Source organism: Alternaria ventricosa, assembly GCF_023758065.1.
Source record: "Alternaria ventricosa strain BMP 2768 chromosome Unknown scaffold_24, whole genome shotgun sequence".
NCBI classification, from domain to species: domain Eukaryota; kingdom Fungi; phylum Ascomycota; class Dothideomycetes; order Pleosporales; family Pleosporaceae; genus Alternaria; species Alternaria ventricosa.
This window is the reverse complement of record NW_026055704.1, coordinates 1-17,620: the sequence shown is the minus strand read 5'-3', so window position 1 is coordinate 17,620 and position 17,620 is coordinate 1. Positions and strand designations below refer to the sequence as shown.

At 53.3% G+C, this 17,620-nt stretch overlaps 6 protein-coding genes across 6 annotated transcripts; 3 read left to right on the top strand and 3 right to left on the bottom strand.

The window, feature by feature from the left end:
* Window positions 1-469: 469 nt before the first annotated feature.
* J4E93_009713 (uncharacterized protein) lies at window positions 470-1,480 on the top strand (the record flags this gene model as incomplete). The annotated part of the gene is made up of 2 exons (XM_049347602.1): window positions 470-536; window positions 672-1,480. The coding sequence occupies 2 exons, from the start codon at window positions 470-472 to the stop codon at window positions 1,478-1,480; spliced, it is 876 nt and encodes a 291-aa protein (XP_049195103.1).
* A 3,831-nt stretch (window positions 1,481-5,311) lies between these two features.
* On the bottom strand, window positions 5,312-7,191 carry J4E93_009712 (uncharacterized protein; the record flags this gene model as incomplete). The annotated part of the gene is made up of 2 exons (XM_049347601.1): window positions 5,312-6,270; window positions 6,864-7,191. The coding sequence occupies 2 exons, from the start codon at window positions 7,189-7,191 to the stop codon at window positions 5,312-5,314; spliced, it is 1,287 nt and encodes a 428-aa protein (XP_049195102.1).
* A 1,008-nt stretch (window positions 7,192-8,199) lies between these two features.
* On the bottom strand, window positions 8,200-9,445 carry J4E93_009711 (uncharacterized protein; the record flags this gene model as incomplete). Its single annotated transcript, XM_049347600.1, has 2 exons — window positions 8,200-8,235; window positions 8,294-9,445. The coding sequence occupies 2 exons, from the start codon at window positions 9,443-9,445 to the stop codon at window positions 8,200-8,202; spliced, it is 1,188 nt and encodes a 395-aa protein (XP_049195101.1).
* Window positions 9,446-10,075: 630 nt separating this feature from the next.
* J4E93_009710 (uncharacterized protein) lies at window positions 10,076-11,643 on the bottom strand (the record flags this gene model as incomplete). The annotated part of the gene is made up of 3 exons (XM_049347599.1): window positions 10,076-10,788; window positions 10,841-11,501; window positions 11,548-11,643. 3 exons carry the CDS (start codon window positions 11,641-11,643, stop codon window positions 10,076-10,078), a joined length of 1,470 nt encoding a protein of 489 aa, XP_049195100.1.
* Window positions 11,644-12,596: 953 nt separating this feature from the next.
* Window positions 12,597-13,856, top strand: SSN3 (cyclin-dependent protein kinase; the record flags this gene model as incomplete). The annotated part of the gene is made up of 2 exons (XM_049347598.1): window positions 12,597-12,733; window positions 12,779-13,856. The coding sequence occupies 2 exons, from the start codon at window positions 12,597-12,599 to the stop codon at window positions 13,854-13,856; spliced, it is 1,215 nt and encodes a 404-aa protein (XP_049195099.1).
* A 1,561-nt stretch (window positions 13,857-15,417) lies between these two features.
* On the top strand, window positions 15,418-16,146 carry J4E93_009708 (uncharacterized protein; the record flags this gene model as incomplete). Its single annotated transcript, XM_049347597.1, has 3 exons — window positions 15,418-15,669; window positions 15,717-15,963; window positions 16,013-16,146. 3 exons carry the CDS (start codon window positions 15,418-15,420, stop codon window positions 16,144-16,146), a joined length of 633 nt encoding a protein of 210 aa, XP_049195098.1.
* Window positions 16,147-17,620: the final 1,474 nt, after the last annotated feature.

Here is a 17,620-nt window from a genome sequence, read left to right as displayed (position 1 = left end):
TAGTACGAGGCAGTCGTGGGAGATACGACTTTGTACAATACGACCTACCAGGACACGTTGGGCACCTGTTCGGTGCCTCAAATTGATAGAGTTCATTACGTTTCTTACTTCTGATTCACTCCTTTGTTGGCGCAGCTTCCTCAGCTCCGTCACCTGCTATTCGGCGTTTCGAGGTGACCACGGATATCTGCTAGATCCCAACAACGACACATGGACACAATGAGAAGTCTTAGACACTATAAGACAATATCGGTGAACAGAGCTAGACGTGGTGAAGGGTTCTCCAGCATTGCTTGTTGCCTACCGCAGCATCGCATCCGCGCCTTTCACCATCAATAGACCGTGCTCTTTGGCGTTAACACTCAACGTATTCATTACGTAGACTATATGGCGATTCTACTCGCGACGACCCTTCGATCGACGCATACAGTGAGCGGCGTACATCTCTACAGCAACATCTGACGACGACATGAACCCCAAATCGATTCATAAAGAGACAAACGGGTTGTACACGCCTATCCGTGAAGCAGGCAAAGGTACGTGCGGAAGCATCACATTCTGTGTACAAACACCGTCGGCTGCAACCTCTCCCACGACCGGTCCCATGGCGCAACGAGCAGCCGTTGTCGCCGTCAAGGTACCCAGTCGAGCAATGTGTCGCGACAGAATAGCCGATGAGATCACCGCTCTCGAACGCATCCGCAGTCTTTTCTCCGCCGAAAAGAACAACACTGTTGCGAAGCACCTTCCTATCCTCATTAACAACGATCCAGTCAAGGACGGTGGATCTGGCTGGCTGGCCGTTAGTCCTGTCTGCGGATTTGACCTTGAGCGGCTTCGAGTCGTCGTCACCTCGGCAGTTCAGCCCTCGTCAGAAAAGGACACTTCTCGCCGTTTCACCTTCCCCGCGATACCGGAGGTCCTCATACTACACATCGCAAAGCAATTAACGCAAGCGATCGGCTGGCTCCACAACGTGGCCAACATCTCCCACAACGACGTCTTTGGCGGGAACGTCATGCTCGATATATCCGCCTCGACCCAAGCCCCCGATTTCACTTTCATATTCCCAACCGTCGTCTTAATCGACTTCGACCGCGCAACCCTAAACCCTGACAACATGGCAAAAGGAGCCGACCGCTCCTATACTTACGAACTAGTATACATGCTCGATAATGCAGGGCGAGCGTCATTACAAGAGACGAACACAATGGAAGACGCGATCATCACGACAAAAGAATCGATGACCTGGTGGGACGCGTTTAGAAACTTTCTTATTGTTAACAAGGGCCAGTATCTCCAGGATGAGGCGGCGGGTTTTGCGAAGTTTTGGGGAAGGTTTGGCGAGGATGTCGATTGGAGGTTGGGAAATGTAACGGGGGAGGAGCGGAGACGGGTAAAGGAGCTGGTTGAGGGTGTTATGGCGGGGGAGGTGAGGTTTCCGGGTGATGAGGAGATCAGGGAGGTTTTGGGACGGTAGGGGGATTGGGGGTTGTGTGATGTTGAGGGCGAAATAGGGATGGGTCTATGAGTGAGAGATGCTTTTATGTCCTCACTAAGGACTTATATGCGTTGCGTCTCAGCAGGCTTCTCTATTTATTATCCACTATCTCCACGGTACATTTATCTTTACTGTCTCCATTGGAGTGGTCAGCTTCAAAGACGCTCAGACCTCAGAAATAGACAGGAAAAATGCCAACCTTTTCGATCAGGAATGACATGGGACATCCAGCCGCCAACATGATGTTCTCTATCACAAAGCTGACAAACCTATACCCAAACTCGTAAAAGAAAAAGAATAAAGCAACGATCAAGGAAAATGCCTGGTCCCATTCTGTGATTGCTTGCGGTGCGCACGGAACGAGAGCGCATCGCTTTATCAGCGCTACATTATCATTCATAGTGCCCCAAGTAATAGAGTAAACAACCAACGGAAAAAATGCGTAAAGAAAATACAGTCCTTCAGAGAGATGATACGCGGGATTCATGTTTTGGCCCAATACCATACACATGGTTATTGCAGAAGCTACCGTGAGCATGACATAACTAAAGGTGCTATGATTGGCTAGGTAGTCGTGAGAGTATGGTATAACGAGGAAGTTCGTCACTACGGGAAGTAGCAGGCCAATGGCGATGCACAGGAGACGCCGCTCGGCAAGTTTCCTGTTGACGGAATCCATGTCCCTCGACCTCACATGACATTGCCCCATTTGCAAGGATGCATTGGTGATGCCAACCCGTACCACCGCTAAAGCTGCGATAGCACTCTGCGACTGGGTATCGCCCGTTTTCTGGACCGTCCGACGTATGATATCGATGGCGGCCCAATTTGTGTATAGCGCATAGCTCATAAAGTGCAGATTGTGCTTGAGGTCGTCCTGATATATGAGTATCCATGAAGCAACGAGAGTAACCATCCATGCGGCCCATGTTCCTGGACCGTAGAATCCGCTGACCTCGGCATAGTCGGAGGGGGTTCGAGATGTTTCGAGTGACGTGACGGGTTGGGATGTGTTGGTAAATCGGTCGGAAAGGGACTGAAAGGAAGAAGTAAGATTAGGCTGTAGTCCGAGCATAGGCGGCATGATAACAAGGCTGGTCGTGTAGGTGCGGCAGGTGCAACCGTACGTGATATCCACCACCCTCTCAAATTTGTGTCGAAAAGCTGCAGACCGCGCAAATTGGAATATTGGACGAGTAACAAAACTGAAGTAGGCGGTGATTAAGAGTAAGCAAAGAATTTCCCAGCGACGGTTCAGCCTGATGGAGCCATGCACTATCGACGTGTGTGGCTTGCGCTCAGCCACATTCGCCAAAGCGTGGGGGCTGAGTGACCTGCACCTTCTCCCCTGGCGCGGCTTCAACGAAGAACAGAGTGCACCTTTGACTCAAATGGGACTTGGTCTTGGTTTGGGCTGGGGTTTGTGGTAGTATCCTGTTACACGGTACGATTGCGATAGCTTTGATGATGATCGCTTTATGGAGGGGGGTACAACTATCCAAAGAGAATTTGGACCAACCTCATTGCGAATAAGGTTTGCAGACAGAGGACCTACGAAGCTAGCGGCCACCACGAAGCTGAGCTAAGAGGATACGTGTGCAAGAGCGTGGAATAGCAGCACCGAACCAATAACTGGCAGCAGGAAACCTCTGCATAACTGTGGACGAAACATTCGTGTATTTCTTGGGCTACTTCGCAACTCGTTGCCAGATTGTCCACACACCTTGAACTGCTTTTCTACTAAGGCGAAAGATCTCATACCCAAACTCATACAAGAACAGGAAGACAGCAACTACCAGGGAAAAGACCTGGTCCCATTCCCTAATACCCTGTGGCGCACAAGGAACGAAATAACAATGTTCGGGCAAGCTAGCGAGGTAGGGAATCTGTGAAACTCCCGTCGTACCAGCAACAATGTATGCAGCAAGAAAGAAGGAAAGACCAAACACCACAATAGTGGCCGCAGATGAAAGGGGCAGTCCACTTAACATAGTTTCCCACATAAGTTTTCGAGGCCACAAAAGCTGACAAGCGTTGTAGCCCACAAGCAAGACGCCCAAAACACAACACACCAATAATGCAAACCAACTGAAACCGGACGCGGAAGAAAGCGTGAAAGCATGGAATCCCATCGAAAGTGGAAGCACTGCTCCAATACTCAGGACGAAACGACGTCGCGCCTCCAACGAACGTTTTGCATGAGCAATATGCTCAGCCTGTAGCCTACTAATACAAAATAACAACTGCGCAACGATCTGGTAAACTCCAAGCTGTATCACCGCAATGGAAGCAGCAATATTGTCAAGCCGTGAGCGGTCTTGGTCTGAGAGATCATGTCGGTCCGGTGGATAGGCCCACTTATCGTTGCGTATAAGGCCAATTGCAGCCCAATTCGTATACATTGCGTATCCGATGAAGTGAAGGTTGTGCGTGTAGTCCTCTTGGAGAAGGGGTATCCACGATGCAAACATGGTGATGACCCACGCAGCCCAATTGCCAGGACCGTATAAGCCGCTGACTTGCATCGACTCGGACGACGGTTGGACCATTCTCGGAATGATCATCGCAGTAATCGTAGGGTGCGAAGGACTGTGGTGACGGAAGGTATCGTGGTGAATGATCTGAGGCGGGGAGAGGTAGAAGACCTTGGGACACTTCTTCAAACCCTCAAAGTGGAACGCGACGATATTCAAAGTGACAGATTATGTTTCCAGTCTGTCAATTCGGGATGACATGAGAAACCGAGAAGGAAGATGTGCACAAGGCCTGGTGATATATCCTGGCTCCTACGAGGTCGGGGTGTGTGGCGCAGCGCAAGCCACAGCTGACAAGCGTGGCCATAGGGGCAGTGCAAGCCTTTACGTCATTTCTTCCCCTTCTCTGTCTTTCGCGCTGGAGCCTGAGGGGTCTTTTCGCGATGAAACATTTGTCGTGTACAATGGGTGAGAGATATTCGGTAACGGTGGTTTCATTTCTCCCCCTATTGGTACCTGAGATGGACGACGAGGAGGATAGTCTGCTATAGTCAGTCATCGTTAGCCCAAGGAAAGAACCGTAAGCTCTTGTTTTGACGACCTCATACTTTCAAGGCTCTCTTTTCGGGAGGACCTGATTGTGCCTAGGTATACGTGTATTAAGATGATTATATAACCCGTAGGGTATTATTAAGAAGGTGCCTAAGTCTAGTATAGCCCTCTAGTAGTATTAAGAAGGTCGTAAAACAAGAGTATGCAACCTATTCTCGGCCTACAGAAGCTTGGGCTATGCCTCTTATCGCCGCACGAGGTTTACCATTTACACGGCGAGGTATAGGGTAGGTACGTATGGATCTTGCAAGTTGTAAGTCGCTCGTCGCGATAGGTTAGGTGTGAAAATTGTGTTAGGTTTAGAGGGTTGATTTAGGAAGGGATAAACCCTATATACCGGGCATGTGCCATCCTTGGCGGTCATGTGACAGTCATCAAGAAAACAACCGTAACGCAACTACTTGTGGGCTCGCGCTCGAGTTTGAAGTCTTTTCGCGAGGAACTTTGGGTGTGTAGGTGATGGATTGGTAAGTCGATAACGGTGGTTTAACGCAAATCCTCCGTGTTGCAAGACGTATTTGTCTCTCCAATACCAAAGAAGGTCTTGTAAGAATATCGACTAGTACTACATGAGAGCAGATGTAGCAAGATTAGTCTAATCTCGATTAACAAACCTATACAAAATAGTATTAGTCCGTTACAGGGCTAGGAACAACGATAAAAGTAGCTGATTCGAGGAGCAACATACGTCTTACAACATGAAGTATCTTCACATCCCCATCCACTACGCCCTAAGCCCCTCGGGCGACCCCTCCTCCCCATCCCCATCCCCTCTCCCTCCCCCTCTCCTCCTCATCCTAAACCACCCCCCTTCCCCTCTCCCCCTCCCCATCCCTTCACCTTCCACCTCCCCATCCCTCTCCCCCATCCCCACAACAACCAACCCCTCCCCCCTCCTCTTAACAATCCACTCCACAGCCATATCCCTCTTCAACGGGCCCTCCCCCTTCACCCCCCACCTCCCCTCAAACAATCCATCACTTGGCGGACTATGATACCCCAGCACAAAAAGCACAAGCGGCTCGCACAAATCCGTGATAAGTTTGATGCGTAGCAAAACGGCGAAGTAGATCAGGATGAAGATGTTGATGAGGAGAGTGAGGGCGAGGACGACGAGGAGCGCTTTTTGGTAGGTTTCTGAGCCGCCGGACATGTATTGTGCTACGCGGACGGAGGCGTTGAAGTGTTGGGTTTGGGGGGTGGAGAAATCGTTGGCGGTGATATTACCGAAGGGCTGAAAAGGGAAGTTTTGGGTTAGGTCTAGGACGGTGCATGTTGTCATGCTTAGGAGTGCTTCTGCGGGGCTAGGGAGTGTTTTGTTGAGCTTGGGTTCCGTGAGTTGGAGTTGAGTGAATATACGGGCTGTTGAGGCGTCGCCGTCGAAGACTCCGTTGTTTAGACTGAGCGAGTTGAGGAGGTTGAAGCCGAGGTCGCGCCAGCCGACTAGAGCTGTTCTATCACCGGTAGAACGAAGGGGCTGAATGGCCGAGCCGTCGCTGTGTTTGCCGTTTGTGTCGTCGCAGACTGCTTCGAGGCTTTGGCCGCCGGAGGAGGCGTTGTAGCGTGTGGTGCAGGAGGTTGTGATGCTGGCTTTCATGGAGCAGAGGAAGTAGTCGGAGGTGGTGTTGTCGGGGGCTTTGCCGAGAAGATAGACTTCTGGTCGGTCGCCGAGCTCGTATGGTACTTGAGTGTGGTTTGCAATCTAGCCAGTTAGTCCATCATCTTCTGGTTCACTCGAACCCACTTACTGTGTTTCCTGCTTTCGGATACTTAAGGAAGACTGCGTGACGTGAGTAAAATTTATTTATGCAGAGGATCGAACTTACTTGGTCTAGCACGCGAGTGATCTTCCGTCTCGTCCTTCCACCCAAACACATCATCAAGTACTGTTTTGTTGTTCGTGTTGGTGCCTTCTGGAAATCCTAGGATTGGCCACCAGTTGACCGACTTCGAGCCTTCTTCCATCGAAATTGCATTGGGCCAATTGGTATATATGAGTGGAGCTAGCTCCTCCTCTTTGGCATTGACACAGAGTGCGTTCAAGGCAAAGCTAGCGACCGAAGCGTGGATAGAGTATGAGCCACCGTCATGGAGATCCTAGAAATTTGTGAGTATGGTATAAATGTGGCATGGATGATCCACCTACTTCTGGCTGCAGCAAATCATTCTGGACATTGCGAGCTGCTGCCGGTATTCCTCGATGAGGGACGGCTATAGTGATGTTGTTGACTACACAAGATTAGCGACGTAAGACCAAAGGAACTTCGGCCACGAACTTATCCTGCCTGCCTTCTCAGAATCGGCTGCAACATCATGATCATCAAGCCACGCAGTAGTAACAGTGACATTGTTGTCTAGCGACGCACTAATCGGCCTCCGTTCCAGAAGGCGCTCAGACATCCAAGCAGGGTTTGTTGCAGCTGCTTGATCGTCCCATGCGGACATGTATTTGATAAAGTTGCGGCCACAGAGCGAAGACCACTTCATGGCAAGACATGTGCTACCGCCCCATTGTGTGTCGCCGACGTCGGGCCAGGCAGTGAGACAAGTCTTGTCAGCTTTCAAAGTGCTGGAGAAGTCGCCGTCTACTTGACCAGCAAGCATTTGATGCTCCCAGGGTGGGAGGCGTAGCTGTGGTTGCACTGAGATGTGTCAGCGACTCATAGTAAAAGACCAAGGGTACTGGCATACCAAGAGCACCCGCAGCAGTCGTATATAGTAGAGAGAGGATGGCCGTAATCAGTGAGAGTACTCCCAACACACTGAAGCCAGCGACCCTGACGCTGTGCCACCCGCTGAATAATTTCCCTGGTTGACTTCCCCAAATCAGCCAACATGAGCGCTGGCCCGAAACGCGGTCAACTTACAGAATCCAGGATCGCATCGACACACTAGCCAAATTGATGCCTTTCTGCTGAATAGCTCTTCGCGACAGGACCTGCCCTATGAACGCCAAGAATACCATCACGAACGATAGCTCGACAGTCTTGGCGATGAAAGCCGTCAATAGCGCCGCCGAGGAAGGGGAAAATCGCCCACGTGCTGATACGACATGTCCATATTTTGGCTGTATCAAAGCGACGATGAAGAACAAGGCCGAACATAATGTCGAGTATAATGACGTCAATAGTAGTGTTATGGAATATCCGCTTCGTTGTGGTTCCAGTAAGCCTTGGGTGTACAAAAGTGGTAGCATGCTCCTCGAGCTATCTAACCGAATTGAGCTTTCACGCAGACAAATCAGGGGTGTTGTCTTACTTTTGGAGTCAGCGGTGAAGCTCCTCATGCTGCGTCCATCCGCCGGACTGAGGAAGGGGTTCTCCGCTGCATCGTCTCGCGGGCTCGCCATACTGTCGGGATGATGGCCGTAACCAAGACCATGGACGACCCGCTATATACGCGAAGAGAGACTGAAAATCAAGGATAAGCGAAGGATGGGGCGCAGGTCGCAGAGGCGGCGCGGTGAGGTGAAGCAGGTTATGATTATTTTAGTGGTTTCAGAGCGGCCGAGCAGTCGCCTGCGCCCCACGTCAGCGCCGTTGATCGTCTAGCAGATCACATTATCGGATGCGACGGAAACTGAGGAATACGATGTCAACCATCCAAATGCCATTATTTCTGATCTAACATGTGCTTGAACTTTTCGATCTGCATTATTGTCAGCAAATTTCGCATCTCGAAGTGTCGCAATCTGGCGTTGGCTCACCTTGGTACTAAGGTACTTCTCTACTTCTTCACTTTTAATGCCCTTCATGCCGCCTGTTTTCCACGCAAGCGGAACCATGGCGACGCGCTCCCTCACGACGACTTCTCTATTCGGCCCCTCGACAGCATGGACTTTATCTGGGTTGTTGGTCAAAAGTCTAATCCCTCTGTCTCCGTCTAAGCCCAGATCCATGAGCATAGCCGTGGCCAAGCCGTAGCTTCGCGCATCTGCAGGATGCCGTAACATGATATTTGCTTCATATGTGTCGTTGCCTAGATCTTGCAGATTGTATGCCTTGAGCTTTTCGCCTAGACCGATTCCACGACCCTCTTGGCGGAGATAGATAATAGCACCACCAGAAGGTGACAGAGTAGGATCGGCCATAAGCCGCGCGGCTTCGTCGAGCTGCTCACCGCAGTCGCAGCGCGCAGACCAAACAGTCTCGCCGGTGTAGCATTCGGAGTGTATGCGGACGAGAGGTAGTTCTAGAGAAGAAGCTGGCTGCACGTCGCCGTTCTCGGATGAGGATGCAGAAGCTGGCGACAACAGGCCGTTGCTCTTGTCCACGTGCGCGGAGTCGGCGTCGGGCTTGCGCTTCGTGGGCACGCCCTCCTGCCTCTTGAGCTGCTCAACCCGCGAGCTGGTCCTCCCCGGGTACAGGCGTCCGACGTATGCGCCTCTTGTCATGCGGTCTAGCTCCGTCTCTCCCGGGCGCTCTGCATCCAGCGATCTCGAGCGTATTTGGCTCCCAAAGACAATTGCCAGGTGTTCCTTGGTGTCGACGCTGTTCCTGTACACATGCAGCCACATCTCATGCCCCGTGGTTGTGGGTATCCGCGCACGCACTTCGCACTCGACCGTGGGCAGCTTGGGCAGCAGGTCCGGCCGCGGCGTGTCGGTGCGCACTGAGGTATCGACTGGTATGGAGCGGGGTGGCCGGGGCCGCGAGGGGGTCGAGACGCCCGGTGTCGCTGGAGGCGTGAAGGCAGGCGATATTATCGAGGGCGGGGGACTGTGGTGTTCATCGCCGTTTGCGACCCGTTCCGGCGTCTCTGCCTCGAGCTGTGACGTCTGGAAGTCGAAGCCGTCTCGCCCGGCGCTCGAGAGGTGTGGTGAGAAATGCGGCGGGAATGCGGTCATGTTGGAGGGCATGTTGGAGACAAGTGAAAGTGCAGGGTAGTAGCTCTAGTACTGCAATCGCATCGCAAGTGAGACTGAAGGCGTGAGGTACTCTCCAGCGCCAGTGGGGTCGAATGACTGAATGACATATCCGAAGCCGCTGCTCGGACCCGCCGCCTTCTAGCCGCGGCTGCGCAAAATCACTAAGCACACCACTTGTGTCAGCAATTAGGAATCGGGGTGGACGCTTCCGACGATTATTTCCCCGACTCGGCTGACTGCCTAGCCGTGAAGTCGGAGCAATTCCACAGCTGCTTTCGGGAAGTATCTGAATCATCTTGAGTGACACAATAATTTTGATATTCTGGCTACAGATCCATCCTTCACATGCGAACATATTCTGTACAGTGTCCTCAGCTTGGCATTCGAAAGTGCCTCTTTCTGTGCATCCCAGGCAATTGCTGATTCGGCCAAGAATGCGGCTTCAGGATCTTCGGCATTTGTGTGAGGTGAAGGTGCGACGAGCCTGCTTTGCGTGGTGAAAGCGCATACAGGCGCTTTGCCGGTGACGTAGCGGGCAGCTCGACCTTGTACCAGAATCGACCAAATCCGCCCCGCCAACCCTTGAACTTCGCATGAATATCCCCTTCAGTCCACCATGAATCAATCCACCCTACGCTCTCTGCCCCAGACCTCGTCTGCGTTCTTCTTGCCTTTGGTTTCCGGCACGAACCACGTAATGAAGGCGAAGAAGAACGCTGACAGTGCCGCGAAAATGAAGTAGACATATCCGTGTAGCTTTGCGCTTGCCAGCGGGAAGAACTGTGCCACGATGAATGTAGCGATCCAGTTGGCTCCGAGCGCAATACTTTGTGTTGCGTCGACAGCATCCGGGCCCACCAGCTCGCTCGCTAGGATGAAGGGCACCGGGCCAAGACCAACAGCGAAGCCGGACACGAACAGCAGGACTGCGACTGCGGACAGAACAGAAATTGACTTGATGATGCCAATAGCAAGTAGGAGCGAGCTCGTGCCCATGATGGCGAGGGAGCTGAGCAGGCAGACCTTGCGACCCAGCTTGTCAGCAAGGGGCGCGCAGCTGGCGGTGACGATGATGTTGAGCGCTGAGACGGCAAGATTGAGCAGTGCAGAGTTGGACTCGAGTAAGCCTGCTAGGAGCGACACGCCGTACATGACGATGCTGTTGATGCCGCTAAACTGCTGGGCCAGCATGACCATGACGACGGCAACGGCGGCCTTTTGGTAGTCGGGATGGCGGAAGACTTGCATGATGCTCAGCGTCTGTTCTTTGCCTGACTCCTTGGGCCTCGCCTCAGCCGACCCATCTTGGTTGCTCAGTAGTGTCTGCTCCTCCTCTGGAGAAATATTAGCATGCTGTCCATCAATGGACAGGCTTAGACGACGTACCACTGACGTTGCCGGAGCCCGAGACTCCCCAGTCGTTCATCTCGTCTTCAATGTCTGCATCTTCTCCCCTGATCTTGCGCAAAGTCTTCTTCGCGAGCGAGACATTACCCTGCTCTGCGATGTACTTTGGGCTCTCGACCGACAGTAGCAGTCCGGCGCCTTGTACAGCACCGATGACACCTCCAATGGCCAAGATAAGCCTCCAGTAAGAGTCGTGGCTCAAGAAGTAGCCCAGCAACTGCGTGATGAGAATGCCCACGTTGCACCCGATCTGGGTAAAGGCACCGAAGAAGCCCTTCTCGCCCGGCGGTGCGATCTCAGAGATGTAGAGGGGCACAATGACGACAGCCGCGCCTGCGCCGACTCCTGACAACAGCCTTCCAAACGCCATGACTCCAATGTTTGGGCTCAGCGCCTCGAAGATTGGGCCTACGGCGAAGAAGATGGAAAATAGCTGCATAGACCTGAGGCGGCCGTATTTGCCTGCCACTGGCCCTGCCGAAAGCGCTCCAACCAGACCTCCCAGTGTGTACAGCGATCCCACGACGCCCCATTCGGTGGGGCTCATCTCGATGCATTGCGGGAGGTTCGGGCCAGCGACGGCCGACGTGATGGACTTGCGTTTACAGCGGATGACATCTTCGGGCGCGTTCAGCTCAGACTGGGCGTGTTAGCTATGCGCCGGCAAGCATGACGTTGGGACCCACCAGGTGAAAGCCGAAGAGGAGCGGGCCGAGAGTCGCAATCGACAGGATGTAGACAAAGTAGCCCGTCAGGCTGCTGAACCACGAACGCGGGTCCATGGCGGGGTCTACGTTACGTGGTAGAGGTGAGGTGTGAGGTTTGAGGCGCCGTTGTAGCTTCCTGGACGTGTCAGCCGCCTCGTAGAACGTGACATCGCAATGACGATGCCGCACCGCGCCTACCTGTTCAGGCCGCTCAGATAAGAGCGACAAGGGTCTGGTTATCACCGCATAGACATGGAAGTTCCAAGGCTGTCTGAAGCTTGAGGTTTCACGGTGGTGAGAAAGAGGTCACGGTGGTGGCATGTGAAGCTTGGACGACGACTGGCCGGAGCAAGTGGTTGGGTCCAAGACTGAGGCTCTGCGGGGAGCCATACTTGGTAGCCTCCATCGATGCATGATTGGAACCTGTTTCTCAGCCCATAGACCCTCTAAACTTCAGGCCAGACATTCTACACATTCTGCGCATCTATCGACGCCGAAGCTCGCCATCTCGGACCGCGTCCCACACGTGCAGGACTCACCGGAATAGTTCCGTGGACGCGTTACTGCCGCGTCGGGCGTGGAGACGTCAGCTAAACGAGAGGCTGAGGCTGATGGCAAAAGCATGAGCCAGCGCTCCAATTCCCCGCCGGCCTCGTCGGCTTCTGTTGCGGCATCCGCCCGAGCCCCATCGCGCAAGAACAGCGCTGCGACAGCTCCCGACGGTACGCCTCTGCTTTCTCTACGTGTCCATCAGTCATCCCCTCCTGTATGTTCGCGTGTCCTCCCCCGTCCAGCCTCCCCTCAAGTCACCGTCGCTTCACGTTGCCTCATCTGGCGCCTCCTGGCTGAGCGCCACTGCCTGCGTGATTGTTGTTCCTGCCGTCAGCAATTGCCGTTCGTGTCCGCATCACCCCCTTCTGTTGACGTTGCTGGACCCTGCTGCATCTTCCGAGCTATCATTTCTACGTTAGTCCCTAGGAGCGAGTACTAAACCTGTTCCTGAAGACCCGCTAGATTCCGTTGATGCCATGTTCACTGGCTACAACAACAAGAAGCGAGTCACAGAGCGCTACAAGATTGTCGGCTTCATCAGCAGCGGTACCTATGGACGCGTCTACAAAGCCGAGGGCAAGAATGGCCGCACCGGCGAGTTCGCCATCAAGAAGTAGGTCGAGCGGACCTTGACCGCCGTATCTGCTAATGCGCCCAGATTCAAGCCGGACAAAGAAGGCGAACTCCAATACTCTGGCATTTCGCAATCCGCCATACGCGAGATGGCACTGTGTACTGAGCTGGCACATCCCAACGTCGTGCACACCGTAGAGATCATCCTGGAGGACAAGTGCATCTACATCGTCTTCGAATATGCCGAACACGACTTACTGCAGATCATCCACCACCATAATCAACCTCAACGGCAGGCGATACCTGCACCGACCATCAAGTCTATTCTTTATCAGCTGCTGCAGGGACTGGTCTACCTGCACCGGAATTGGGTCATGCACCGCGATCTCAAGCCTGCTAACATCATGGTCACCAGTGCTGGCAAAGTCAAGATAGGCGACTTGGGTCTTGCTCGCTTGTTCTACAAACCGCTGCAATCTCTCTTCTCAGGCGACAAGGTCGTCGTGACAATATGGTATCGCGCACCTGAGCTCCTTCTTGGCAGTCGTCACTATACTCCTGCAGTCGATCTGTGGGCGGTGGGATGCATCTTTGCCGAACTGCTATCCCTACGGCCCATTTTCAAGGGAGAGGAGGCAAAGATGGACAGCAAGAAGACGGTCCCGTTCCAGCGCAACCAGATGCAGAAGATAGTCGAGATCATGGGCATGCCAAGCAAAGACCGGTGGCCGCTACTGACGGCCATGCCCGAACATCCTCAGCTCTCGTCCCTGGCCTCAGGCAACGCTGCACGATTTCCGCGTCCTCAAGGTGGCGACGGCTTAGAACGATGGTATCACCAGACCCTCAACAACAACCAGTATCCAATAGGCTCTGGACCAGATACACCTGGACCCGAAGGACTCTCGCTGCTTAAACAGCTGCTTGAGTACGACCCCCAGAAACGACTAACAGCGGAGAAAGCGCTGTCACATCCCTACTTCACCGTTCACGGCAAACCAGCCGACAGCTGCTTCGAGGACTCGAAGATCAAGTACCCCGTCAGGAGGGTCAGCCAGGAGGACAACGATATCCGCACGTCTAGTCTACCAGGTACCAAGAGGAGTGGCCTTCCGGACGACTCAATCATTGGACGTCCCGCCAAACGTCTCAAGGAAGGATGAAGAGACTCGACACCACAGTGTTGTGCTGCGCTGTGATCTGCACGGGCGATGCGATGCAGCTTCCCGTGTGTACGTACTGCCTCAGTCGTTGCGGCAAATTTATCCCTGGTTGTCGGCATGGTGTTACCTCACCGGACCGATGAACAGCGGCCTTGGCGGCGCAGACGGCTTTGTGCGAGTCGCCATCTTACACAAGCGTCTTGGTGAGGATCTTGGGACGCTCTCGGCCCTAACGTTGGTGCGACACGAACACGGCGGGAATCTGATGCTGTACCAGCATTTGTCGATGAACTGGTCCACGACGCAGGGGCGACGCGTCCGATGAGCAGGTGCGAGTACACTGTCCTGCTGTATCGGTTTAGTGGGATCCAGGTTGCGCGAAACCTGGTAATGGGCTCTGAGACCAATGGTACGTCTTGTCTGTACTTGGGAACTGCTTTCCCGTTCGTACTGGGAGCAGAACAGTGCACAAAAAGGATCCTCGGGCGTTTTGGCACATACGCTGCGTCATCGCGACGGCGTTGGACTTGAGACATTCAAGTCAGCCTCTCTTACCCCAACGCATACACAACGAGGGATAGACGTCCTGTCAACGGCAGCCACCAAGTACAAGTGCGACGTTTCCTAGGACCAAAATGTCCTTGACACCACCTGGGCCGAGTTGAACGACCGAGGCGATGCTATCGCCATGCCTCAACGGTGGTGCTAGACTAGATCATCATTTAGGCATTCATACCACATATTGGTCCCTTTGTTACTTCTTCTACCAATCCCAGCCTGCCATAGAGAGACTATGCTGACTCACCCCGCGCATGCTCATTTGGCCCAGCTGTAGTCACTCGTCGCGAACGCCACCCTGCGTGCTTGTGTTGCCGTTCTCCTTCACATGTCTATTTTGTGCGTTGATCTAACGATGTTTGGAATTACAGCTAGCGTAGTGGGCTCCACGAGGTCACTGTAGAGGGGTAGTGGTGTGTGAACGGCGCGCACGCATCCAGTTCGTGGTCAGCGTTTGGTGATACCTTCAAGTAAGTTCGCAACAGGGTAGTGGCAACGCAGTGAAGAGACTAATCGAGTAGCAGGCCTGTACCGCCACTTGGCGTCTGCGAAGCGCAACGGACTCGTCCTACCTCTCGTCTACCCCGGCTGAGATTACACGAACGACCGCTGCAGCAGGTCTGCTGCCTCTGCTCATCATTCACCGTCGACGGTGCTCAATGCCGGACTGCCCTCTCTTGAAGTAGGCACCCGGCTGGTTGGTGCGCCTTCCGCAATCGTCTGTTTGCGGCGCTAGTACGTGAAGCCAGGCGCAACCATCAACAACACGCCATGGTGGACGTCAGCCCACGTCTTTGACCATATAAACCCCAGCGACCTCGTTTCCTTCTTACTTCGTCACTCGTTCAACCTATTTTCGCTCCTTAGATTGCCTTTCATTAATTCGCCTCGGACCAGTGCCTGGCATCTCAGCTGCACTTGCTATCCTCTCACCTCTACCAACTGCTCCTCTCCCTAGGCCATTCTCCTACATATCGACGACCACATATCTCAGAACCTAGTCATGAAGCTCTTCGCCAAAGTCTTAGCTCTTACGGCAGCTACTGCTTTCGCCGCCCCCAGGCACGAGATCAAGCACCGCGATCTCGTCGCCGATGACGCTCCACACCAGGACGACCCGAATTTCATTAGCGCCGTCATGCGAGCCCATTGGTACTGGCGCAAATTGCATTGTGCGCAGGACCTTATTTGGGACACTGAGCTTGCCGACGCCGCGCGGGCTGACATTGAAGAGTGTCCAAAGGACCCTGAACACGTACGTAGTTGGCACGATGACAGGCATGGCACAGCTGACATGAACAGAAACGTTCCGGCAGTAACCTCTCTTCCGTGAACCCACCTCCTGACGGTTACGACGCCTGGATCGAGTTCGCTCGCACTGCCACGCACGGCTGGCACGAAGAGGAGACCAAGTACCCCTACGACAACCCACACTTTGATGCAGCATGGGGTCACTTCACGCAGATGGTGTGGCGCAACAGCACACGGCTTGGCTGTGCTCTTGGACACTGCGACGACGGCGTTAATTGGCCGGGTCGCTTCTACTGCTGTAAGTGCAACGCGCGGGAGCTCAAGGCTATCAGTGCTAACTCTCACAGACTACTCGTTCTTTGGCAATAACATTGCGGCTGGGCAGTTCGAGGCTCAGGTTTGGGCGCCTGTATGCAGTGACCCCAGTGTTGGCGAAGTCCAGGCGCGCGAGGATGTCAACTTCGACTGGAAGCGTGTCTGAAACGCTCACGCTCACGCTCCAACGTGACACTGCGCTTCGCGTGCCGCCTGCGTAACGATGTTCACGACAGCGTCTCCTTTCCTCACTACGGTGTTTGGCGCTATACCCTGTCCACGGATCTCATTTCGCACATAGTTTGTCTACTTGGAGATGTGCTGTCGCTTGTCTGGCATGCCTGGTAATGTTATTGGTCTTGACTACGCCTCTGGTGTTGTCTTCTCGATGGCCGATTCAAGTGGTTGGCTATGATAGGACGTGTTGAGATACTGTTGGGCAATGCTATGGTGTAGCCTCTTGGTTATGGTTAGACGAAATGCAGTGGTTCGGGTATACATTGATTCTTTGAGCTTCTTTCGCTTGTCAGACATGATTTTCCCAGCCCCTGACAAAGACGCCGTCGACTGAGCGTGAAGGTTCTCTAATTTGCTGTTTCCTCAAACAAGAAAGCCAGCAACCATGTCTGTTTGTCGACGCGGCATTATAGGAAGGTATTCCAAACATGGCGCAATTCCACACTCTGTCAACTTGAGATTTCATCAGAAACCAGAATGACGCCAAATAATACAGCGTTCCCGTGGACCGCAGTCCTGAGCACAGGCGTCTTCTTAAGCAGCCTCGCTGGCATACTATACAACAGAGTCGCCAGCCCAGACTACGACCAGCTCGTCGGTTCCATCAAAGCTAATGCTTTCCTCCTGTACCCTGGCATACCAACTGCCGTCTGCACGTTCCGCGTTAAGCCAGCGTGGTTCAAACGTAGTAAGGAGGACTTGTGGACTGCGACGTTGGCTAGAAATGCGGATAAGTTGGTCTTGAAGAAGGTTCATGGGAGAAGCAGTAGGGAGGCTGCTCTGAGTGCGCTGGATAGCGAAGTGAAGAGAACGCTGAAAGAGAACAGGGAGCAGATGGAGTTAGAAGGGGACTACGCGATTGGAGAAGAGTTTGAGGAGAGAAACAGAAGGGATGAAGTGGATATGGGAAGTGAAGAGGGCTTGTGCTATGGAATGCTGGATGCTGTAGGATGCTAGATGCTGTAGGATGCTAGATGCTGTAGGATGCTAGATGCTGTAGGATGCTGGATGCTATGGAATGCTGGAGACCTCGGGATGGAACGTTATCTGAGGACACATCTCGTGACCTCACGAAAGATTGGGAGCAGAGCAGAAGGCGAGACCAGAGTCTTTGCGGAACCAACACACAAGCGTCGTCTAAACCCTGAGAAGTAAACTGGAGCCCTAGATAAGTGTCGGGCCGAAAGCCTTGAATTATTCTTAGACACAAGAGTCAGTAGATATAGTGGAAAAGTAAAAAATCAAACGATTTCAAGTCAATGTCCAGCTATACAAGCCTCATGTCTGGTGTCAAGAACGATAGTTCAGCCTCATGCACTGCACGGGACCTCGCGATCGGTCCCTGCGGGCGGCAATTCCGCGGATCGCGAAAGCACAATCGGTCCTACAAGACACGACAAACC